The sequence below is a fragment of the Myotis yumanensis genome, unplaced genomic scaffold (genome assembly GCF_028538775.1).
Source record: "Myotis yumanensis isolate MYYU_CA2020_CCGP unplaced genomic scaffold, mMyoYum1.0.hap1 SCAF_13, whole genome shotgun sequence".
Lineage (NCBI taxonomy): Eukaryota > Metazoa > Chordata > Mammalia > Chiroptera > Vespertilionidae > Myotis > Myotis yumanensis.
In genome coordinates, this window is record NW_027223764.1 from 22245271 (window position 1) to 22268788 (window position 23518).

General features: G+C 45.7%; 1 protein-coding gene across 3 annotated transcripts in view; it reads left to right on the top strand.

Moving 5' to 3' along the window:
- ALDH18A1 (aldehyde dehydrogenase 18 family member A1) overlaps window positions 1-23518 on the top strand; it is a 62350-nt gene that overhangs the window by 16805 nt on the left and 22027 nt on the right. Inside the window, exons 6-18 of one of the 3 annotated variants that reach the window (XM_070432618.1) lie at window positions 1688-1846; window positions 2217-2307; window positions 3694-3818; window positions 4570-4714; window positions 5373-5446; window positions 5669-5762; window positions 8207-8427; window positions 10426-10563; window positions 12463-12658; window positions 12762-12883; window positions 13451-13637; window positions 14595-14690; window positions 17036-17968. In XM_070432618.1, the coding sequence (XP_070288719.1) occupies window positions 1688-1846; window positions 2217-2307; window positions 3694-3818; window positions 4570-4714; window positions 5373-5446; window positions 5669-5762; window positions 8207-8427; window positions 10426-10563; window positions 12463-12658; window positions 12762-12883; window positions 13451-13637; window positions 14595-14690; window positions 17036-17217 (1830 nt within the window). In that variant the 3' untranslated portion in view covers window positions 17218-17968. Of the gene's footprint in view, window positions 1-1687; window positions 1847-2216; window positions 2308-3693; window positions 3819-4569; window positions 4715-5372; window positions 5447-5668; window positions 5763-8206; window positions 8428-10425; window positions 10564-12462; window positions 12659-12761; window positions 12884-13450; window positions 13638-14594; window positions 14691-17035; window positions 17969-23518 lie in introns of those variants that run through there. The other 2 variants (XM_070432619.1, XM_070432620.1) reach the window with 2 other exon arrangements.

Consider the following 23518-nt stretch of genomic DNA (forward strand, 5'->3'; position numbering starts at 1 on the left):
ACACTGGTCAGGCTTTCTTTTTTTTTTTTTTTAATGAAAGTTACATTAAAAGTCAGTGCACAGTAACCATCATTTCCATTAACGATGTGGAAGAAAGAGCTGTGCCCCTTCCACTTTACAGCAAGCATCCGCCCTGGGCCCCTCTCTTTGCCTTCCCCACTGTCTTATCTACCAGTCTTTGCCCTTTGTACCTTATCCTGTGGTTCCTTGTTTTCTTTACTAATCTCGTTTTGAAGACCATTTTCAGGGGCTGTGGAAATCTCCAGTAAGTTATCAGGTTAAAGACTTAAAACAAGTAAAGCAGCTTATTTTTCCTTCATAGACGTGACACTGATTTGCATGGTAACAGGTTGTCCTCCAGGCACATACTTTTCTCCCCTGGGCTCTTGTCTCCTATCTCTTGCTTGTTCAATTGTTTGAGCAATAGGTATTTTCACTGGACCTTTATACCTTCTGCTCACCTCTCCTCCATACATGTGTTTACTTTTATTGTTTGACCTTTCACCACCAGGACTAGAATCCATTGTTTGCTTTTGACTCAGTCCTGTTTTCTATAGGACTAAGCTTTTCTGAAGAGGAGTTCATGATCTATCCTTACAAAAACAGGCCCTATTCCATCTTACCCAAACCCTCACCATTTTTATTCTCCATCCCAGCAGCTGGCACAGGGCCTGGCATTCCAGAGGTACTCAATAAATATTTCATGGAATGAGTGAGTGAATTACTTCCCTTAGACATTACCATTTTGTCTTCTTCACTCACATTTTGTATGTTATTCAGGCTGCTGTTACCTTAGTTACCATTGCCCAATCCCAGTTCAGGGCTCAGCCTTTCCCACTGTTTCAGTCCCTTCCTCCTTGACCACCTGCCTCCAACCTTCCTGCTTCAGCCTGCCTTTCACCACAAGAGCCCCCTTCCTTAACCGTCAGAGGGTTTTTGGTGAAACATTTTTTCATGAGCTTCAGGGTTTGTTGCCATTTAGTTTCTTGACATCATCCCCCTTTACCTCTCTACCCTGCTAAACCCTGCCAAAAACTTGGATTCAGGCCGGGAAGCAGAGCTGACCACCAGCTCTCCACTCTGCCCATCCCCTCCCCTGAGCGAAGTGACATGTAGCCCTTCTTTCAGTGTGTGACTAGAGGGTCACCTCCGTACACCTCTCAGATTAGCCCACATGCTCTCACACAGTCTTCATAAACTCCAGTAGTGGTCGGCCGCAGAGCGAGAACAGTGATGACACAGCCCTATTTCCTTTTATCTCAGACACTTCCCAGCAGGGAAAACCATTCATTCATTCGCTCGCCAAATGTTTCTGTGCCTGAATCAGATGCTAGGATACAAAGGTATTTTAGAAGTTAATGACATTCATTACTTTCCCCCAAAGCCCTCCAAAGTAGATACGTTAATTTTTCTTAATTTTGTAAATGGATGAGATTTGGTAGTGCTCTGAGAATTGAAGTACTTTTACAAGAAGTCCTGAACATCATTAAATCTTCCAAGTCATTCTAACTTTTCCCTCATATCTAGAATAATTGGGTAGGCATCCAAAGATGTGTGTTCCATTCCAATCTGTGTAGGATCGCAGAATCCTAATGTTTAACTTCTCCAGTTTTAGATTTTTGTAAGCGATACCTAGGAATTTCATCATTTTTCTCCCCCGTGTTTTTGATCTATTTAAACCTTTTAGATTTTGGTGACCAATTTGGATTTCCACGATGAACAGAAGCGCCGGAACCTCAATGGGACACTTCATGAGCTCCTCCGAATGAACATCGTCCCCATTGTCAACACGAATGACGCTGTTGTCCCCCCAGCTGAGCCCAATAGTGATCTCCAGGGGGTAAATGTGGGTAAAATGCTCCAAAGGGTCGAGCATGCCAGAGACACTAACGCCACGAGGTGCTGCATGTACTAACACCGCAAGTCTGACCCTAACGAGGTGGAAACTGGGAGCGAGTGGTGTCCTGACCAGTGGGGCCCAAGCTCTCCTGGAGTCAGAGGGTTTCCTTCAACGGGTTAGGTGTGATCGTGATTGAAGATGCTGCCGTGAGCATGGCTTGTGTATGTCAATGGATAGAAAGGTGCATGTTTGGGAAGGGGGGTGGCCAGAGAATGGTGTTTTGCAGACAGAGGGGCTTGCAGAGCCTGGCTGAGTGCTTCTGTGAACTTCCTTTTGAACTGTGTCGTTCACTCACGACTTTTCACCTGCATTCCAGGTTATTAGTGTCAAAGATAATGACAGCTTGGCTGCCCGGCTGGCTGTGGAAATGAAAACTGACCTCTTGATTGTTCTTTCAGATGTGGAAGGTACAAAGTAACGCCTTTTCCTTTTATCCAGCCTTTGTTGTAAATACGACATGTGTGAGCATGAGTTTCCCTCTTTCTTTGAATCCTTCTGATCTTTTTTTCTATGGGACATAATTTTCTGAGCCATGTGGTCTGACGAAGGGTTTTTTATGGCTCAGAAGAAGGTGGGGAATCTGGGAAGTGCAGTTTAAATGCTGAAAGATTGTCATTTTCCAGCACCTCATTTTGTTTTTTATAACAGCTTTATGGAGAATTAATTCACAGACCATACCATTCACCTATTTAAAGTTTACATTCCAGTGATTTTTAGTGTCTTCATACAGTTTTTCAACCCTCACCACAATTTTAGAACATTTTTATCCCCACCACAAGAATCCCATCCCCATCAGCAGTCACTGTTCACTTCCCCATTGACTCTCCAGCCCCATGCAGCCCTCAGTCTACATGGTCTCTATTGATTTGCCTATTCTGGACATTTTATATAAATGGAACCATACACTAATGCTGCTTTGAACCTTCATGTACAAGTGTTAGTGTGGATGTGTTTTTTATTTTACTGAGGAGCAGAATTGTTGGATCATAAGGTGTAACTCTTTGGAAGAAGTGCCAGACTGTTTTTCAAACCATGTATATACCATTTAGCCATGCAAACCATTTCCAGAATGGTACAAAAGGCGCCCTTTTACAGTCCCACTCACAATAGACAGGGCTCTTGTTTCTCCACATCCACAACACTTACCTCTTGTCATCTGCCTTTTTTATTATAGCCGTCCTAGTGGGTGTGGAGTGGTACATCATCTTACTTTTTATCACTTTCAGTTTTTAATGTAATTCATAAGACATATTGTTTTAAATTGGAGCCACTGCAGAAAATCCAGGCTGTGTGGCCACCTTGGCTTATGTATTACTCCCTTTCTCCCTCCTCAGGGAGGGGCCCCTTGTGGCTCCAGTTGACTCTCCATTCACTCTTCCACTTTGCTGAGTTGTACCCATTTACATTTTGACCCATAAAGAACATGATAGCTGTGTCAAAATAGGCCAAATCTACAGAATCCTCAAAGTCTCCCATTGCATTCCTTGGAGGTCTGAAAAGCCTATTGAGTACCCAGCCCACCCCCCAGGCAGGATAACCTGTGCCAAGGACATGGCCCATATCTGACGCTGGCAAACATTCACTTATTAAGCTGGTTATAAAATATGCAAGGTGCATCCTGGAGCTGTTCCTCAGTGGGGTGGACTTCTGGAACCCCCCATTCTCCTTCCTGGGTAGAGCTGATGGAACAGAATCCTTCTGGAGGGGTTAAGTACAGAGTGGTTGGCAGTGCCCGGGAGGCCTCTCTTGGACTTCCATTAAAACAGTATGATTAACCCTTGTCTACTTTTTAGGCCTCTTTGACAGCCCCCCAGGGTCAGATGATGCAAAGCTCATTGACACATTTTATCCGGGAGATCAGCAGTCTGTGACATTTGGCACCAAGTCCAGAGTGGGAATGGGTGGCATGGAAGCCAAGGTAAAAATCTGGTGCCTTTACCGCCTGTAACAGTTGTAGAGCCAAAATACCATTTTTACTTTTGTAATTCTTTATGGGCTAATGGTGCACATGCTAGGCACATACACAATTACGCATGCACATATCTAAATATAGGCTTAATGCATATTGTGTACCTGTATTTAGTCACGTTTGTGTATGCATTCTCTTTTATTAATATTATATAGAGTGAGTGTTCATATTGTAAACTCCTTAAGGACAAGGTCTGTATAGTTTTCATAATTCATAAATCCTCTAATGTTATCAGCTCAAATATTTTTTGTTGACATCTTGCAAAAGTTCTTCTCTCCCATTAATTTTTCTAAGAAGTTATGCCCTTAAGGTACAGCCTCATATGTAGCAATGGTAGAGATGAGGACAAAAGCCCCATTTACAAAAGCTAAAAGTACTCAGCTTCAGACTTGGCCAAACACCTGACGGGACACTGAGTTGAGGTTCAGTACGTCAGATGTGGACATGGGGAGTCCCAGTGTAGAGTCTTGGAGAGAGGACACGTTGAGCACGAAGGGCAGACTGGCTCACTTTTAGGCAGCACATGCTACGCTTGGATTGGAAAGAGTGATGGGCTGGGTGTGTTTTCGGAGCTTCTTAAATTGTATTCTTAAATTGTTCCGTATCACATTGCATTTTAAATCTTTTGCAAATTTAAAGTGCAGGTGACAAGACCCTACAAAGATCTGAGTCTCATCTTTGGGTCTAACCTCTCCTTTAGGTGAAAGCGGCCCTCTGGGCTTTGCAGGGTGGCACTTCGGTGGTTATTGCCAATGGAACCCACCCAAAAGTGTCTGGGCATGTCATCACAGACATCGTAGAGGGAAAGAAAGTTGGCACCTTCTTTTCCGAAGTGAAGCCTGCAGGTAAGTATTCTTCATGGAGTCCTGTGGTCGATGGCAGCTAGTGACACCCTGACTTAGATGGGACCAAAGGCCGAGCTGTCATTCTGGGAACAGAGATCACAAAATTTACGTGCCGATATTAGGAAATGTGGTGTTTTGAACACTATTTGCAAAACAATTTTGCTTTGCTTTTGTAAAATTTATCTAACCTTCCTACTTAGGCCTCCTAATTCTCTCTAAAATCACTAAGTTAAAGAATATAAGAAATCATTTTATCAACAAACATTGTGGTAGGCCTCAGCTGGATGCCAGATGCAAACATGAGAGATGCCTAAGATATAGCTTGTGCTCTCATGTGTTCGCATAGATAGACCTGCATCACAATCTACAGTCAGACATGTAGACTCGTTAGGAAATGTCAGCCGAAGTGGAATTGAACTGTGGAGACATGAGTTACATTGTCTACCCCAGAAGTGCAGACAAGTTTCTTGTGTTTATGCCCGAGTTAATCTGGTCTGTCCTTTTGCCATTTTACTGGTCAGAGTGATCTCTGTATGTGCAACAAGCATAGCAAGATACCAAGTGCAAGATCCGTGCATGTGAGGAACCTATGCATGTGCTGAGATAGTGACAGGGAACTGTGCTGACCGTGATCTGATATTTGCAATTGTGCTTGCAGGCCCTACTGTTGAGCAACAGGGAGAAATGGCTCGATCAGGAGGAAGGATGTTGGCCACTTTGGAACCAGAGCAGGTAATAACCAACCTAGCTGATAGTTCTGTTGTTTTCAGAGTGAATCATGCTGAGGTTTAGTACACAGTCAAGCCTGCTATCTCCTCCTTTGTTTCTCGTGTCCCCCAGAGTTATCTGGGTTTAGTAGCAAGGCCTGGCATGGTCAGAAGAGTAGATTTAAAGGAGCAGGCATGCTTTCTTCTTGGATAATGTTTGCTTGTTTAATTTTCACCTTTTTTCTAGAGAGCAGAGATTATCCATCATCTGGCTGATCTGTTGACGGACCATCGTGATGAGATCCTGTCAGCCAACAAGAAAGACTTGGAGGAGGCAGAGGGTAAATAACCTGGCAATGTGGAGTCAGTTTTAAGGAGGGTTTTGTTTAAGTCTTACATCATACTCTACCTAAAGTCAATATCCTTATAGAAGAAGTTGTATATTCTGTATCCTATTTATTGAGGGTTGATGGTTAATGTTCATTGGGCTCTTTCAAACTATACACACTACCCCCACCCCCTTTCCAAGATATTCCAGCACAACCCCCATAGGAGCTTTTTCCATTCCCTGTATGGCTATTATGGCAATTTCAAGACAAAAAAAAAAGAAAAGATTGAAGACCTGACCATTTTAGACATTCAGCTCACAGTTGCTAACAGTTGCTAACATTTCTTGATAATTTTCTGTGTTGCCAGGCATTGTGCTAAGGGCATAACAGACAGAATCTCATGTACCCTGACCAGGAATTTAACCGCGACCTCCTGGTTCATAGGTCGATGCTCTACCACTGAGCCACACCAGCTGGGCCAACAGGATCTCATTTTACTTTACAATATAGCGCTGTGAGGTAGCTACTATGTATTATCCCGATTTTACAGAGGAGAAAAATGAAGCAGTTTTCACATGCCTGAAACCATGGCCAGTGACAGATCTGGATTTAAACCCAAATGGACTGTGTCTGTAAAATAGTTGTAGAATAGTTTATGCAGCCTGTGATGAAAGACAGCTCATCTCCTAGTGTGCGGTCTGCCCAGGGTTAGCAACAGGCCCCGACAGAAATGCCCTCAAGGTGCTAATGGTAGAGGAGTGAGAGGGCTGACAACTAAATATATAGAGCCAGATAGGCCCTCACTCTGTCTCGGCCCTTTCCTAGTTCTCTGTCTTTGGTACCCCAAAATAATGGGGATTGGTTTTAATGGGGCTTTTTATTTTATTTTCTCTTGAATAAATGTTCCTTAAATTAAACATCCATGTTAGTTTTATGCTCTTCAAAGAAACCTAGCAAGGCTCATCAACATTATTCCCATTCCTTAACACATGTTTGAGTCATTGCTTTGGAACTTCCTGTAGAATTTACATCTGGTTTTTTGAATTTTTGTAGTATTGGCAAGTCATAAAATAAATTCTCAGAAATGGAAATCTTTGATGACATCCTATCCATTAATTTAAAGTAAAAGAATTAAGACCCACAGAGGTTAGAGCTGTTTTTCAAAAATCACATGACTCGTGGTTAGCATCCCAGTTATCTCTGGAAATTCGTGACAACACACAGTAGCTCGAGAACAGTCCTGGGTAGCCATGAGCATGGTAATCCCCTTTCACTCGGAAAGCCCATTGCAGGAAATTTATCCCAAGAAAATACTTCAAGAGGAGAAAACAGCTCTGTATGTCACCATTCTTAGTGCAGGATTATTTGTCACACTGAAAACTGGAAACAACCTGAGTGTCTAATAACGTCAGTGTAGTTAATTGCATTAACCTGTATCAACTCAGTGAAATATTTAGTAGTCATTAAATAATTTTTGCAACATGGAAAATGTACATGCATTGTAAGGTGAAAAACTAGAGTGTAACATTTAACATGCACTATAATTAAAACTTGATTTTTAGTACATGGGAAAATGTGAAGAAAATTAATCCATATATAATTAAATGATATTGATATTATTTGGTAGAATGATGGTTTAATTTTTCTTTCTTAATATAAGGTTGGTTCCTCCCCTCCAAAAAAGAAATTTTTATTATCTAGCTGGCTGCGGCTATTAAAAAGAAAGGGAAATTTTTCATAATCTCATGTCATCATTAACCACAGTGATGATTTGTGATGTGTGATTCCATATGGTTTTTCTGAATATATATTCATGCATATATTTGAACATGTGTATGTATAGAGAATCACTCCATGCATACCATTGTATTTAAATTTAAAGAAAATTTTATATGTGAACTTATAATTCTATTTAAGTTTTTATTTTAAAAGAAATCATCTTCATTGCTTCTAATAATTTCTTATAAAAGATTAAAATAATTCAGAAACATAGACAGCAATCATCACTGTTCTTGATGGCTTCCAGACTTAGAAACATGTCATGTTTGATCAATAGGATCCTACCATACATACTGTTTTGTAGTTTTCCTTTTTCACAAACTGTATTCTTCATATCATATCATATAGCTATTGATGTTAACTGCATGGTAGCCCACTGCCTGATTTTATAGGTAGAACCCAGTTTCCCACTAATATAAAAATGCTGTGATAAGTATCCTCATTACATGCAAGTTCACTCCTGCAGATGACAAGTTTCTGGAGCCGAACTTGCACAAAAGGTGTAGGTTTACATGCCTTTATATGGCAAACTATTACCCCCCAGAAAAGCTGTATAAATGGCATGTCCTTGTTTTCCCTTAATTCCATGTCTGTTCAAAGACAGCGCCACACGTCCAGTAGGACAGTTGCTGCTGCCCAGGTCTCCTCCTTTATCATCATGCATTTTACACCCCCAGGGAGACTTGCACCTCCTCTGCTGAAACGATTGAGCCTCTCCACGTCTAAGTTGAACAGCCTGGCCATCGGTCTGCGGCAGATTGCAGCCTCCTCCCAGGACAGCGTGGGGCGCGTTTTGCGCCGGATCCGAGTTGCCAAAAACTTGGAACTAGAACAAGTGACTGTCCCAATCGGAGTCCTACTGGTCATCTTCGAGTCTCGCCCCGACTGTCTACCCCAGGTATGTGACTAATGCCGAGATAAATCTCCCAAAGATTCTTCTTCTTCTTCTTTTTTTTTTTTTAAGAACGTTTTATCTCCCCCCCACCCCACCCCCAAAAATTAACATTTTAAAAATATATATTTTTACTGATTTCAGAGAGGAAGGGAGAGGAAAAGAGAAGTAGAAACATCAGTGATGAGAGAGAATCATAGATTGGCTGCCTCCTGCACACTCCCCACTGGGGATCGAGCCCACAACCTGGGCATATGCCCTTGGTCAGAATTGAACCTGGGACCCTTCAATCTGCAGGCCAACGCTCTATCCACTGAGTCAAACCGACTAGGGCCAAAAAAATAATTTTTGAGACTTTATGCTTAGGTTGTTCTTGAGGTAATTTATGTTACTGGCTTTACCAATAATTCTAAAGTAAGTATTTATATGTACATTTTACAGTTGAAGAAACTGAAGTTTATAGGAGGTAATACTATTGTGAAACTTATTCATGTGGATCTGGGCCTTAACCCCAGATTAATCTCCCTGACCACAGGAGCCCCTTCCAAGTTTGTTAGCTCACTAGGCACTTTGTTCCCTCACCCCAGAGTCCCTGCTAGCCTCCTGCAGGTCCTTCATCTCATAGTTGGCTTTGCCCATGCGAAAAAGGGCCCTTTATTATCAGTGTCTCAGATGGCTTCCTGAAGGTACATCTTAGAAAAAGAATGTCTAGTAATGATGTAAACTATAATATAATCCTCTTTCAGGAATCTGACATATCACAGGCTCATGTTGAGAAACCATGTATTAAAGAGCTTGCCAAGCAGCCATGTTCTTGTTGCCCTAAACTTTCTCCCAGAAATCTGAGAACATCCCCCACTGGACTGTCTAGTACGGTACCAGCTCTTTCTTTGGACAAGCCGCGAAGTCTCAGCGAGAAAGTCTGTTTAAAAACAAACAAGCAGCACTCTTTACTCCATGGCATCAGTGACCGTGGGAGTCCAGCGTGCTCTGTGGAGGATTCTCCCTGAGGACCTAAAACCAGCCTGTTCACCACCCAGCCCCTTCTGACCTGTCTCCGCAGTGCCCCAGGGAGAACTGCACAGCCCCCTCTGCTGGTGGAAACGAGTCCTAGTCTCTGTGCAGCCGTGTCCATGAAGTCTCCCTGCTCCCTTTTAGCCACACTAGCTGACACTTCACATGGTAAAGGTTTCCTCTTTGGCCCACTAACGTTCCTCGCTTGGATAGCATCACAGAATCCTGAATCCTAAAAGTTATATGCAGAATCCAGTGGGTTTGTGCATTTATCTGGAGAACGTACATAACTTTTTTAAGGGCTTCATGAGCAACAAAAAACAAAGATTAAGAGCCACTGATCTGGAGGTGAACAGTTTCAGGCACACAGAGTTTTTAGGAAAGTGTCTTTCGCTACTTAAAAAATACCCAGGTAGGTTCTCCTTTACCCCAGAGCACTCAGAAAGTTAAGCTCCAGGCCTCGGGTGACCAGGTCAGTGACTGATCCTCCTCCCAGATGGCCCGCTTCTTCCTTCCCAGACAGGCTGTGCTCTGTTCCCAGCATCTCCGCCAGAGCTGGCGGGAGCCTGGTCCTCTCCAGGTTCTCAGCACCAGGCGTTCAGAGCTCTCAGCACCGTGACAGGGCCAGAGTGAGATGTGGCCAGCAGTGCTGCCCACCCTCTGCTCAGCAGGTGGAGCAAGCACCTGGGTCAGGAGGCAGCTGAGCACCTTGTCCTCCACTGTGGCCACCTTAGGGAGAGGCCGTGTGACCCTGGCCTCTTAACTTAGGATACTTTGCTGGTGGTGCTAAGGAAGACTCAGAGCTTAGTTTCTAAGATCTGGGTGGTTTGGTTCCAGTCAGGGTCTCCTATCCCCAAGATTATACAGGATAGGCCTTATGAAGTGATTGACACTGTGCTCGGCACAGAAGAAGTGCTCAGTGCATGCTCACGTTGCTGTCACTGTTACTGCTTTTCCCTTTGGTTCACTGCTCTCCCCTTTGATCTGCAGGTGGCAGCCTTGGCTATTGCAAGTGGTAATGGCTTGTTACTCAAAGGGGGGAAGGAGGCTGCACACAGCAACCGGATTCTTCATGTCCTGACTCAGGAGGCTCTCTCGATCCATGGAGTCAAGGAGGCCGTACAGCTGGTAGGTCCCTGAGAATGAGCCATGTCGGGTTCAAAGGAGCCAGGTCAGGTCTTTGGGTATTTGAAGCAAAACTTAGGCCATGTGAGTCTGAGCCACTTCCATGGGCGGGCTTAATTGAAGTGGCAGCAGGTCCAGGCCTTCGGAAGGCTACTCTCACATAACTGTGTCCCGGCACTATTGACTTCATAAGAATGCCTATTACCCTTCATTGTTTAGGTCACAGGGCAACAGGAATACCAGCATTGGAGTGTGAGCCTGGGTTCTGCACACTGGCAGAGGCATTTAGGCCAAGTCAGATGAGATCAGTTTTTATGAAAGTTTGTCATAAACCATCATGGGAGCATGTAAATATTAGGTCATGCTGTTACATTATTATTGTTGTTGTTGTTGTTTTAACCATTGTCTTATACTCCTCAATTGTCAAGTAGAATTTCTGAACTAGATAGTAAGAGCTGCAATTTATTGAACACCTGCTATGGGCAAGGCACTTTCTTGTCTCTCACTTAATCCTCTCAACGACCCTATGAGAAAAATTTCATCGATTTTAGGCCCATTTTATAGATGGAAAAAAATGGGCACAGAGGTTAAGTAAGTCACACGGTCTGTAGTAGTTTAGATTTGGGCTTAGGCTGGCTCAGACCCTTCGCTGTTCCATCGAGGCTACTCGCTCCCACATTGCAGGGTTCTTTGGGCTGCTGGGTGAGGGCCTTTAAAATGGCTGCATCACATGCTCACTGATGAGAGTCTGGGTTTTTCTCATGGCAACATAGTGGTGGATCCAAATCCCAGCTCTGCCACCTCCTCACTTAATTCAGAGGCGTCTGCCTCCCTCCTTCCTATTGATGTACAACATATATGCAGTAAGTATACAGATCTTATGTGATTTTGTCCCTATGTACATGCACATATATAACCACCAGCCATATCAAAATACAAGACATTTCCAATACCCCAGAGGCTCCCAGGTGCCCTTGCCTGTCAGTATGCCCCTCACCACCAGACTGCTCTTTTACTTCTTTCACGTTCAATTTCTTTTGCCTGTTCTTGAACTTCATATAAATGGAATCACACAATGCACTCTTTTACATTGTATTTCTTTTCTTCATTATGATGCCCATGAGCTTCGTCCACGTTGTTGCACCTAGCAGTAGCTTCTCTGTCACTATCGTGTAGTATTCCATTTACATGCATATACTAGTTTGTCCTTTCTTCTGTTGACAAACATTTGGGTTGTTTCCAGCTTTGGATTATGCAGATTAAAGTTGCTGTGAGCATTTTCGTAAACGTATATTTGTATTTCTCTTATAAGTAACGTGACCATATAGGGGACAATGAAAAACAAGAAGATAAAAAGATACCCACAATGTCAGTGTCCTAACATAAGCACTTTCGTTAGCCCAGCCAGCATCCCAGGGTTGAGGTTGTCAGCAGAAGCCATGAAGAACCATGACTCCCTAGCAAGACCCAACTTGTCACTAAGGCTGTGGTTAGAGAATCACCAGGGCAGCCACTTCGTCTTTTGATCCTCATCACATGGCATAATCTATGCCTCCTCTAATTCCAGAGGTGGCACTTTTACCTCTCCTGGCATTTAAAATGTTATCGGCCCAGTGTATGGCTGGTTGTGTCCTAGCCCCCTCTTCCCTACTAGATTCTGAGCTGCTGGAGGCAGGGACCGGGTCCTGCCTGTGGTCATGCCCAGCAAAGCACTTAGTATGCAGAGTTTGGTGAGCATTTGCTGGATAGCGTTGATTCCCATGATCAGGGACTAGTCTTATTTTGGAACAAGTTTTCACAGTGCCTGATTAGTGCTCAGGAGGTGCAGACATGTGACTGTAATGGGGATATTTCATGGGTTAGAAGATACTCTCTTTATCTTTTTATTCTCTGTCTCTTCAGGTGAATACCAGAGAAGAAGTGGAAGATCTTTGCCGACTAGACAAAATGATAGATCTGATCATTCCACGCGGCTCTTCCCAGCTGGTCAGAGATATCCAGAAAGCCGCCAAGGGGATCCCGGTGATGGGGCACAGTGAAGGGATCTGCCACATGTATGTGGATTCAGAGGCCAGTGTCGACAAAGCCTCCAGACTGGGTGAGCTGGACAGGGTCCCCTGTTCTACAGGCAAAATATTTGTCAGGTCCTCTGTGGTGCTGGATCGTGTTAATAGAAACAACTCTTTATTCTCTTTCTTTAGTCAGAGACTCTAAATGTGAATATCCAGCTGCCTGTAACGCTTTGGAGACTCTGTTGATCCACCGAGACCTGCTGAGAACACCCCTGTTTGACCAGATCATTGATATGCTGCGAGTGGAACAGGTAAGACAAGCTCGCAGGATCGCACCACTTCCTGCCTCCCACGTGGAGACTGAGCCTGTGGGACTGGACCAGGAGCATCCCCACACCTATTTTGACACAGCTATATGTTCTTTATTTTATTAAAGTTATAAAGAACCAATACCAGTAAGTTTCCAACATAGACGTATGCTCCATCTACATTCCTATTCCTAGATGCTCCCCAGACAAAAATGGACAGCCTAGGTTTTTTGTCAGCTGTATCGGATGTCCTGGCAGAGTTCTGTGCAGCAGCCGGGAGAAGGACTGCTGGCCTTGGTCGCTTTGACCTGCAGCACATGTTTCTTCCCTTCCATCCTTTCCTGGAAAAGAGGCTCCAGTCAGCTATCAGTATGGCATGGGCCCAGTGAGAACCTGAGAGCATTGTGGGAAAATGAGAGTGCACCCCTCAAATTAAAAGGGAGTCAGGGCACATGCTCACTGCTGGGCCTCACTCTACACTAGTGGCCTCTGCTGTTGATCCCGGGAGAGGTGTGAGCTTGCTTTCTCTCATGGGTTTCTGTTGTTGCCCTTGGACTTTCTCTTTTCCAGGTGAAAATTCATGCAGGCCCCAAGTTCGCTTCCTATCTGACCTTCAGCCCCTCGGAAGTGAAGTCCCTCCGAACTGAGTACGGGGACCTGGAGCTGTGCATTGAGGTGGTGGACAGCGTCCAGGAGGCCATCGACCACATCCACAAGTACGGCAGCTCCCACACGGACGTCATCGTCACGGAGAACGGTCAGTGCCAGATGCTGCAGCGGAGGCTCTTGCTCTCTCTGCCTTTGTCTCCACAGTGGTTCTCCTCTCGGTGCCTCCTGGCCTGCAGGAAACGGAACTGAGCAAACTGATGATAACGCTGGCTGTCGGTTGCATTGGCTGCTTTGCTGAGTGCTCTCACATCTGCTACCTCATTCTATAGTGACAGTAGTCCCGTGGGAGGAGGCGGGAAAGAGACTATTAGCTCCACTCCTGCATCAGAGGCGCTACCATTTAATCCACACAACAGTCATTCTAAGTTATTGGAATAAACCCATTTTACAGCTGAGGAAACCAAGGTTCAGGAGAGTAAGGGCAGAACCAGTGCCATAGTCATTCATTCACTCTACAGATATGTATTGCAGGACATGCCTAGGTTTCAGGCCCAGTGATTAAGGAAGCCGGTATGGCCCCCTCAGGGAATTTACAGTTCACTTATTGGGGAATCACAACAGCACTAATAGTAACAGCTAACACTTACAGAGCACCTGTGTGCCAGACTGCGGTGAGTGCTTTGTGGAGGTCAGTTCATCTTATTCTCTCCACACACTGTAAGCTAGGTCACTGTCAGTCCCCATTTTACTTCGGCACAGAGAGGTTCAGAAACCTGCCCAAGGTCACCTAGCTCTAGTGGGTGTGAACTTGGACTTCAGACTTAAACACTCTGGGTCCAGAGCCTCTAAATAAATAGTGTAGACAGGCCATGGCAGCAGCGAGGGTATCTCTGCAGTGGGAGCTCCCAAGCAGCTACGCTTTCCACAGCAGTGACTGATGAAGCCGGTCTGCCTTCTTCCTCTTTGGTTTTTCACAAATCCGTGTTTAACACTCGGGGAAGCCCCGTGGTGCCTGGACCCTGCCCGGTCAGTTCCAGGTGAGGGGCTGGAAGCAGGGTGTTCTCTGTGGGTCATCCTAACTCAGTTTCTTCTCTTCCCGCTGCAGAGAAAACTGCAGAGTTCTTCCTGCAGCACGTTGACAGTGCCTGTGTGTTCTGGAATGCCAGCACCCGCTTCTCCGATGGCTACCGCTTCGGGCTGGGTAAGGACTCTGGTCATGGGAGAAAGGACCACTGTTGTCCAAGGAGCTGGTGAGGGTGGAGGAGACAGCTCGCCTCTGTGGTCACATGCTTGGTCAAGAGAAGAGAGAGTTGTGGGAGGGTGGATATGTGAGAGAAAATAGTAGCTGATAAAGTCCTATGCTCTGGGTGTTTCACATATTAAGAAGGTAGGTACTTGGATGTTCTTTTTCATAGATGGGGAAACTGAGGTTCAAGGTGAAGTAACTTGTACAGAGTCATGCAGCTGGCATTCAAACCCAGACTTGTGCAGCCCAAAGCCCCGGTTGCTCCCACCGCAGTGCAGGCAGACCACAGCCTGTCTCCATACACCGGTGGTAGCAGGTGTCTGTGCCAGGCCCGTTGAGAGCACTGTGATGGCAGGCTTCCTTTACGGAGACACAGCCAGGTTGCCTCAGAGCTAGGAGTTCCCCATGAGGACAGGACTGAGAAGGTGTTCGTGCCTATGCTGGGCTTACATGTCAGCATCGAAAACAGACAGGTAAGCCCAGGGGTGTAAGGTTTACTTCTAAAGCAGCCTGAAATAAAAGCTTCTGAAAGACACCCTTATCCCCTTCCATCTTTCACCAAAGCATGGCTCAGTGGTTGAACATTGATCTATGAACCAGGAGGTCATGGTTCGATTCCCGGTCAAGGCACATACCCGAGTTGCAAGCTCGATCCCCAATGGCGGGGGGGAGGGGGGGTCCTGCAGGAGGCAGCCGATCAATGATTCTTTCTCATTGTTGATGGTTCTCTCTCTCACTCTCTGAAAACAATAAAAATATATTAAAAATAATAATAATAATAAAATCTCCATCCCCAGTAGTTAGGGCTTTTTCAGACCATCTCTGGTGTTCGGGGTGCCATTAAACAAAGTTCCAATAAGGCAGGTAAACTAATCTGAGAAATAGTTTCAGCACTTAAAGCATTGCAATCCCGCTGAACTTCTGAATAGATGATCTGCCTAAAGAAATAGTTCTCACTGGATTGTTAAAGGTTATTAAAGGGAATTTTACTCAGTTATTCTTAGTCATTAGACACTTTATTTTTAGTTCCCTGTCTCTATTGTGTTGTGGTTTTGATTTAATATCACATCACTTGCACTGAATTTTGTATTCCATGGTCTTGAAGAAGAAATAGCGCATACGTTTAAGGGCTGAGGAGCCCAGCTTGGAAGCGAAAGTCAAGATGCAGGGAGAGCAAGAGATCCTCCATCGTCTTTCTGTCCCCAGCTCAGAGCAGAAGCTCAGGCTCTGGTTGAGTCAAATGCATTAGTAACACTGGCAGATAATACTTTTTGAGCATTTACTGTATCCCCAGCACTGTGTAAAGTGCATCATATGCAGTGTCTCCCTTAGCTCTCCATAATGGATCTATTATTTTACTCATTTTTTAATGACAAAAATCAAAGCATGAAAGGTGATCAAGGCAACACGCCCAGAGTCACATGGTCTCTACATTATTTAACAGAATTTGAATGTGGTGCTCACAGGCTCCTTGCCAACTACTACCCCAAGCTCATCCCCACTCGGGTCTCCTCGCTCCTCTCTGCAGCACCCTGTACCTGCCCCTCCCCGGCTGGCTCCTCATTGTTCAGGTTTCAGCAGAAACGCAGCTTCTCAGGGAGGCGCTCGCTCCCTGCCCACCCTGCCCAGTGTGGCCCCCACCGGCCCGCACAGTCTGTCACAGCATCCTTCACCCATCACACATGAGTTCTTGGCTGCCTTGTCCACAAGAACGTAAGCTCCACAAAAACAGGACTGTACCAGTTATTCACCACCTTATCCCCAGGGCCAGTACGTGCTCGGTACAGTTGTGATGGACAGGGGATCCTGCCTCCCCCGTGGGAGGTGCAGAACACTGAGCCAGACCCAGGAAGACTGATGCCCATGTCTGAGCCAGGAGCGAGTGGGGTGGGAGATGAGCAACACCCTTCCATGTATTCAGTTTAGTGCTAAGAATTCTGGGGGATCCTGAGAACATACCCTTTTCTAGGATTTGAAGAATATTTAGGGAGATGAAACCTCCATACTGAACATTGTCATATAACTCAGAAAATGCCCCAGTGCCAAATTATGGTGCACAGTCCAGACACTGAACAGGTAGAGAGAGCACTTCTGGTAAAGCACAAGAGAGCCCACACGCCGGGTTTCATGAGAAGAAGGAGGCTCGGCATGATGTACAGCGACCAGAGAACACGTGGGGACAGAAGCTCAAGCCGGCCGGGAGGATGGGCAGGTGTGGGCAGCGGGGCGGGCAAGGGGCTGGTGAGCAGACAGGAAGCCGAGGCGAGAAACGCCACAGCCTCATCCGTGCTTCTTTGCAGGAGCTGAAGTGGGAATCAGTACCTCACGAATCCACGCTCGGGGACCAGTAGGACTTGAGGGACTGCTTACTACTAAGTGGCTGCTGCGAGGGCAGGACCACGTGGTCTCGGATTTCTCCGAGCATGGAACTTTAAAATACCTTCACGAGAACCTCCCTGTTCCTCAGAGCAACACCAGCTGAGAGCCGCAGAGGAGAGCGGGTGTTCCGAGAGGTCCTCGCCACTGAGCTCGCTTCGGGACCTCGGGCTGAGCCGGTCGCAGCTCCCGCTCCTGAAGGCCTTCCTGCTGTGGGCTCATTTTGGCAGCGTTGGTCTTGACTAATGACTTGCAATCCAGCTCACCGTTTTCTTTTCCTCTTTTTGAGTTAGAAAATAATTATTATGGATAGGGACTTTCTTAATTGCTCTAAATAGGGACTTTGCTTTGCATGGTCCAGTTTTCTTCAGTGATAGAAACACAGGTCTGGTCTCCAATGTAAGAAGCAATGGAAAAATTATGGCCGCTTCTCCCCTTTTTATTGCCTCAGTGAGGTAAAGTCTCCCTTGGCGTTTGATTGGTACCAGAGCCAGCCATACCTAATACATGTTTCCACATTTCTTTCACACTCATAGTCATCTTCGAAAAGGAAAGGTCTGGCACTTAGACGAGGGGCACCATTCTCATCAAAAACAATCACCAAAATGGGCCAAATCAGCTCCACTGGGAGGTTGATCTTTTGTATTTATTTGTGGAGTAACCATAAGCATTCCGGACGCTCGCAGCCTCTCCAGGTCCAGGAGATTGGCAGTACTTGTGATGCAGTTGGAACCTGGAGCTCAGACAGGAGGTGTGGGTGTCAGGGTGAAGTATCTGACGATTATGCTTGAAATTTTTATACGAATTTTTGTCATCCTATCTTTTCCCTCCCAAATAAAATTAGAGGATTATTTTAATACTTTGGATTCTTCCCCCTTTTTGAGAAATAAAGTTCTTATGAAAAGCCTGTGTGCCGGGTTAACATTTTCTCCCTCATTGGCGATTCCCCTCTCCCTCCCTTCCCCTGTCTGGCAGCCCTCACAGCCTTGCTTTTACACATTGTCTCCCCTGGAAGCTGGTTGGGAGACAGCGGGCCCCTCTGCCTCAACAGTGCCAGTGCAAGCAGCCAGGCAGGTGCCAGGGAGGACTAGACTAGAGGCGGGAGAGGAAAATGCCAGGACTTTATGGACTAAAAGCACGGCGATGGTCTGAAGTCGGGGGGTGTACGACACGAGCATGCCACCATTGTGCCGGGTCTGCACAGTGTCCACCTGGATGACCAGAGCCCCAGCTGACCCCCTCACCTCAGGGTCACCTGTTACATTGGCAGCTCTCACCCCTCACCTTCCTCCCGGCTCCTGTTCTTGGGGTCCCTGGTGTCAGAGCTGAACGACTTCTGGTCTCATGGAGGCCATCACTTACATGCTGCTGCTGCTTATCCTCGGAGGATGTTTTATGAATTATGGTGTCATGTGGATCATGTTCCCAGGCTGGCTCTAAACTGCCTCTCATCCGGACCCTGACGGGCTGGCAAAGTTACCTTGCCTGCGGTCCTCTGAGTGGGGAATTCTGGCATAGCTTGCCTGAAAAAGCAACCAAATCCTGCCTAGAACTGCATGGCGAATACCACCGTCAGCGCACAGCCAAACAACAAATGTCCCTGGCGTCTAGAATAGCAAGTGACCCAAAGAGGCCCTCGGGGAAGACACCAAGGAGCCAGGCCTGGATCTGGGTCCCAAGCAAGAGGACAGGAATGAGGAAGTGGCGGGCAGGGGACTGTGCAAGCAAGAGTCCGGGTGTGGGGGCAGAACACAAGTGAATACTCCAATTTGGGCCAGAAGTTCACGTGGGTAAACAGGAAGGTATTACTTCCAAATGGCTGACGGTATCATCTTGACTGGAGCTACTCTTCTTAGGGCAAGAAATGGGGTGGGGTTTGGTCCGGCAAACACAGCTGCAGGCTATATTGCAACAGGCGTTGTCTGCTCTGGCCCCCGTATCTTAGGGAACCATCTCTGCATTGGCAGTAATTCGGCTCAGTCTGTGTGATTCAGGGGAGGGATGCTGATGTCCCGGTACCCGACTATTTTTAGTGGTAGTCTTGTGACTTGGGTCTGAGAAGTCTGTTTCCCTGTAACAGCGATTGCTTCAGGGCCGGGCATGTGATTTAAACTTGGACACACAGCGTACTGGTGGAATTGAATTTTTACTGCGGTTATTAGAAAAAACTCTCTGGAGTTATAAACTCTAATTCTCAAGGACTAAAGCCGATAATATCCATCCTTCCACATAGAGAGATTGTGTAAGAAGTATTCACACAGAGGAAAGGGACCCACGGGACGGAGAGAGACTGGGCACCTGGTTCCATCTGTGCCTGAAACCACCCCTGGACTCCATTCAGTAACTTCCCTTTTTTGCTTAAGCTAGTTTGAGTTGGATTTCTATCCCTTTCACCTTCGAATACTTGGGATGATGTACTGAGTTCAAATGTCTGCTCTCTCACTTAAACAAGTGACTTTGGGCAAAGTCGCCTGACTTCTGTGAGCCTGTTTCCTTGTAGGAATATTGACACCTCCTACCACATAGGTAGTAATTTAAATACTTGGCACAGCACGGGTACATAGCAAGCACCCAATAAACCAGAGAAGGTCACTGTGGCTTTCAGGTGCCCAACTGTGTGCTTGACTCTGCACTTCACAAGAAACCAGAAGTTTCTTCTGTTCCTCATGAGGCAGTTTTCAGGAGCCGGATTTTCCCATGCCAGCTCCATCTAGTCACTAGAAGACCAGCCTTGCCCTCCACACAAGCAGGGAGGAACAGAGCGCCGAGTTTCATTAAACATTTAAGACCTGGAGTATGTGGGTGGCTGTTGCTGAGAAGGGCATGAGCAGTAACAACCCTATTTTGGGTCTGAGATAGAGAAAGGGGACTGTTTCTGGAAACATTTATTCAGGCGGCATGGGATAAAAAAATTTTATTGCCCTAGCCGGGTTTGATCCTGGTCCAGGGTACGTACCTCAGTTGCAGGCCCCTATCCCTATCCCTAGTTGGAGCGTATGTAGGAGGCACCTAATCGATGTGTCTCTCTCACATTGATGTTTCTCTCTGTGTGTCTCTCCCCCTCTTACTCTCTAAAAACCAATGGAAAAATATCCTCGGGTGAGGATTAACACCACCAACAACAAATTTATTATCCTCCTACCTTCAGCATGTGATAGTGGTATTCCAACCATCAGGATAGCATCCTAGACAGCAGCAAGGAGAAATAACTGTGAGCAAAATAGTATTGCCAGCTGCCCCTTCTAAGTGACTTTCCAGGAAGGCCCAACCAATGGTTTGGCCAGAATTGGCTGTGGCCACCCCTGCCTATAAGGGATCTGGGCATATTGCAGCTCCAAGAAGTAGGAGTCTATTGGTAGGGGAGGATGGACAGAAGGAAAATTATCCTAATTAATTCATGGAGCTGGAAGTGGGACCGATTAGCTTAAACATGGCTGTTGGGGATGGAACTGTTTGTAGCCACATGGACCATTCTAGTTGCAAGGGGAGCTGGGAAATACACTGAGTGGCCAGATTATTATGACCACCTGACATTTGTAGGCAACTCAGCCGTACACTGCATCGTATGAGATATGGAAGCCGAAGGCCTGTTCGAACACCTTTGCTGTCTGCAGTTACCAAGATAAAACGTCTCCAATTCGCACAGGAACACAAGGATTGGACAATCGAGCATTGGAAAAAAGTCATGTGGTCCCATGAATCATGTTTCCAGTTGTATCATGCAGATGGCAGAGTGAGAATTTGGCGGGAACAGCATGAAAGCATGCACCCCTCATGCATAAGTACAACCCTTCAAGCTGGTGGGGGCAGTGTTATGGTTTGGGGCATGTTTTCCTGGCATGATTTGGGCCCTTTAATTTGTGTGGAATAGCACAACATACCTAAGTATCGTTGCTGATCAAGTTCATCCTATCATGTTGATGGCGTATCACAGTGGTCGGCAAACTCATTAGTCAACAGAGCCAAATATCAACAGTACAACGATTGAAACCTCTTTGGAGAGCCAGATTTTTTAAACTTAAACTATATAGGTAGGTACATTGTTATTAACTTAATTAGGGTACTCCTAAGCTAGCCTTTGCTAAAAACCTCCTCCATCTCCCTCCTCCTCTCCCTCCTCCTCTCCCTCCTCCTCTCCCTCCTCCTCTCCCTCCTCCTCTCCCTCCTCCTTCTCTCCCTCCTCCTCTCCCTCCTCCTCTCCCTCCTCCTCTCCAAAAAGCTCCTCCTCTCACTCCCGCCTGCTCCAGCTCCAAAAGCCTGCTCTGCTGCGGCTCAAAACTCTCTCTCTCATCCTTGGCTGGAATCGAACCGCTGGCTCTTCAATCCACAGGCCAATGCTCTATCCACTGAGCCAAACCAATCTGCGCTCTTCTCTCGCTCTCTCTTTTATTTTTTTTTTTTTTAGGGCATAAGGTAGAGGGTTTTAAAGCCGTATCAAACCGAGGGATAAAGAACTCTACTTCTCTACTTGGACACAGAGCAGTCCAAGGAAGACCCCAGAGGCTTAAAATAGTGTACAACCATAAAATCAAAGAAAGGATGGAAGGAGATGAGGTTGGAGACAGGGGTCCCAGGCTGTCCTCACATGGAAGTCATTACAAAGCCTCTCTTTCCCACACTCCCTCTTCACTCTCTTTCTCCCTTTACCAGGTTCACCTATTTGCTTTAAAATAACCCCTCAATTGAAAATTGAAAACAATTCAGACCTTACTCAGGATCTTCACCTTTATCCTGAGAACAATAGGAAACCATTTGGCAGACTTAATTAAATGAGTGGTCAGAGCAGGTTTTCTTTTTAAGTTTATTCTCGTTGCTGCATTGAGAATGGTCTGAGAAGGAATGGACAAGAAAGATTTGGACAGAGCAGTCAGGTGGTGATAGCTAAGAGAGATCATGGTGAACTGAAGTGGTGGTAGCAATAAGATAGAAGGAGTATTGGACAGGTGTGCAAAGTATTTGTAAGGTAGAATTCATAGGTCTTGCTGATGGGTTGAATGATCTTTTACCCTCTCTGCACCCACCCCCTTGGGCATTTAACTTTGAAGTGTCCTCTGCCTCTGTCTCTGGACTTGACCATGTGCCTGGCTTTGGGTAATAGAATGAAGCAGAAGTGCAAGTACAGTGCTTCTAAGTCTACAACTCGAGAGGCCTTGCTCTTTCTTGTGTTTCTGTCATCTCCATGAGGACATTCCTGAGGTAGCCTACTGGCATGGAACAGATGCGTGGCAGAGACTTGAAGTGCCCAGTCAGCCCAGTTGAGACTTGTCTAGGTCAGTGGTCGGCAAACTCATTAGTCAACAGAGCCAAATATCAACAGTACAGCAATTGAAATTTCTTTTGAGAGCCAAATTTTTTAAACTTAAACTATATAGGTAGGTACATTGTTATTAACTTAATTAGGGTACTCCTAAGGCTTAGGAAGAGCCACACTCAAGGGGCCAAAGAGCCGCATGTGGCTCGCGAGCCGCAGTTTGCCGACCACAGGCGTATCCCAATGGAGATGGCTTCTTCCAACAAGACAATGCACCATGCTACGGTGCTCGTATTGTGCAGGAGTGGTTTCAAGAACATGAGGGAGACTTTACCTTGCTTAGGGGGCCCCCACAATCACCAGATCTCAATCCAATTGAGCATTTGTGGGACAAAGTTAAAAGAGCCATCAGGCAGCTAGTTCCACAACCATCAAATCTCACAGAACTGGACAGTGATATTCATCAGGCATGGTGTCAGATTCCTCGCATCACCTTTCAACATCTCGTGGAGTCAATGCCAAGAAGAATCGCTGCAGTATTGAAGGCAAAAGGTGGCCCAACAAAGTACTGATGGGGTGGTCATAATAATCTTGCCACTCAGTGTATATTTGTAGCTGGGCACATTCCTGTCCTAACAATAACCAGGATCCTCTTTATAAGGAAGAAAAAAGGATAAATATTGGGTAAGCTGCTGGCACTACTTGCCACAATTACCCATAAGGCCTTGTGGATTTTCTTGGAAGGTTCTTTTGTTTTCTTGAGCTCATTGATGGGTTTTGTAATTCAGGTTTTGTGGTAGGATGGGAATGCTAAATTGCTCTGTAAAAGATGAAGGAAAGGCTAAATTCTTGGGCAATTCTGGAGAGCAGAGAGTGGGTTGTAGACCTGCCCTAGACAGAAGGTACATACAGACCAAGCATCAGCAGGAAATTAGGCTCGAGAAAGCTAAATCACCAAAGTATAAGAAAAGCATCTGTTTTTAAACTGATGACTCGATGGGAGTAATTCTCTTGGAAGTACTTGCATTTTAGAAAAGGAAACTTGTTATTCCAAAGAATTTAGTGTGAGTGACATAGTGGGAAGAGCATGCATTTGGGAGTCATACTGACTGCACTGCCAAAGAGAAATTATGTGAACTTAGCAGACATACTTTTA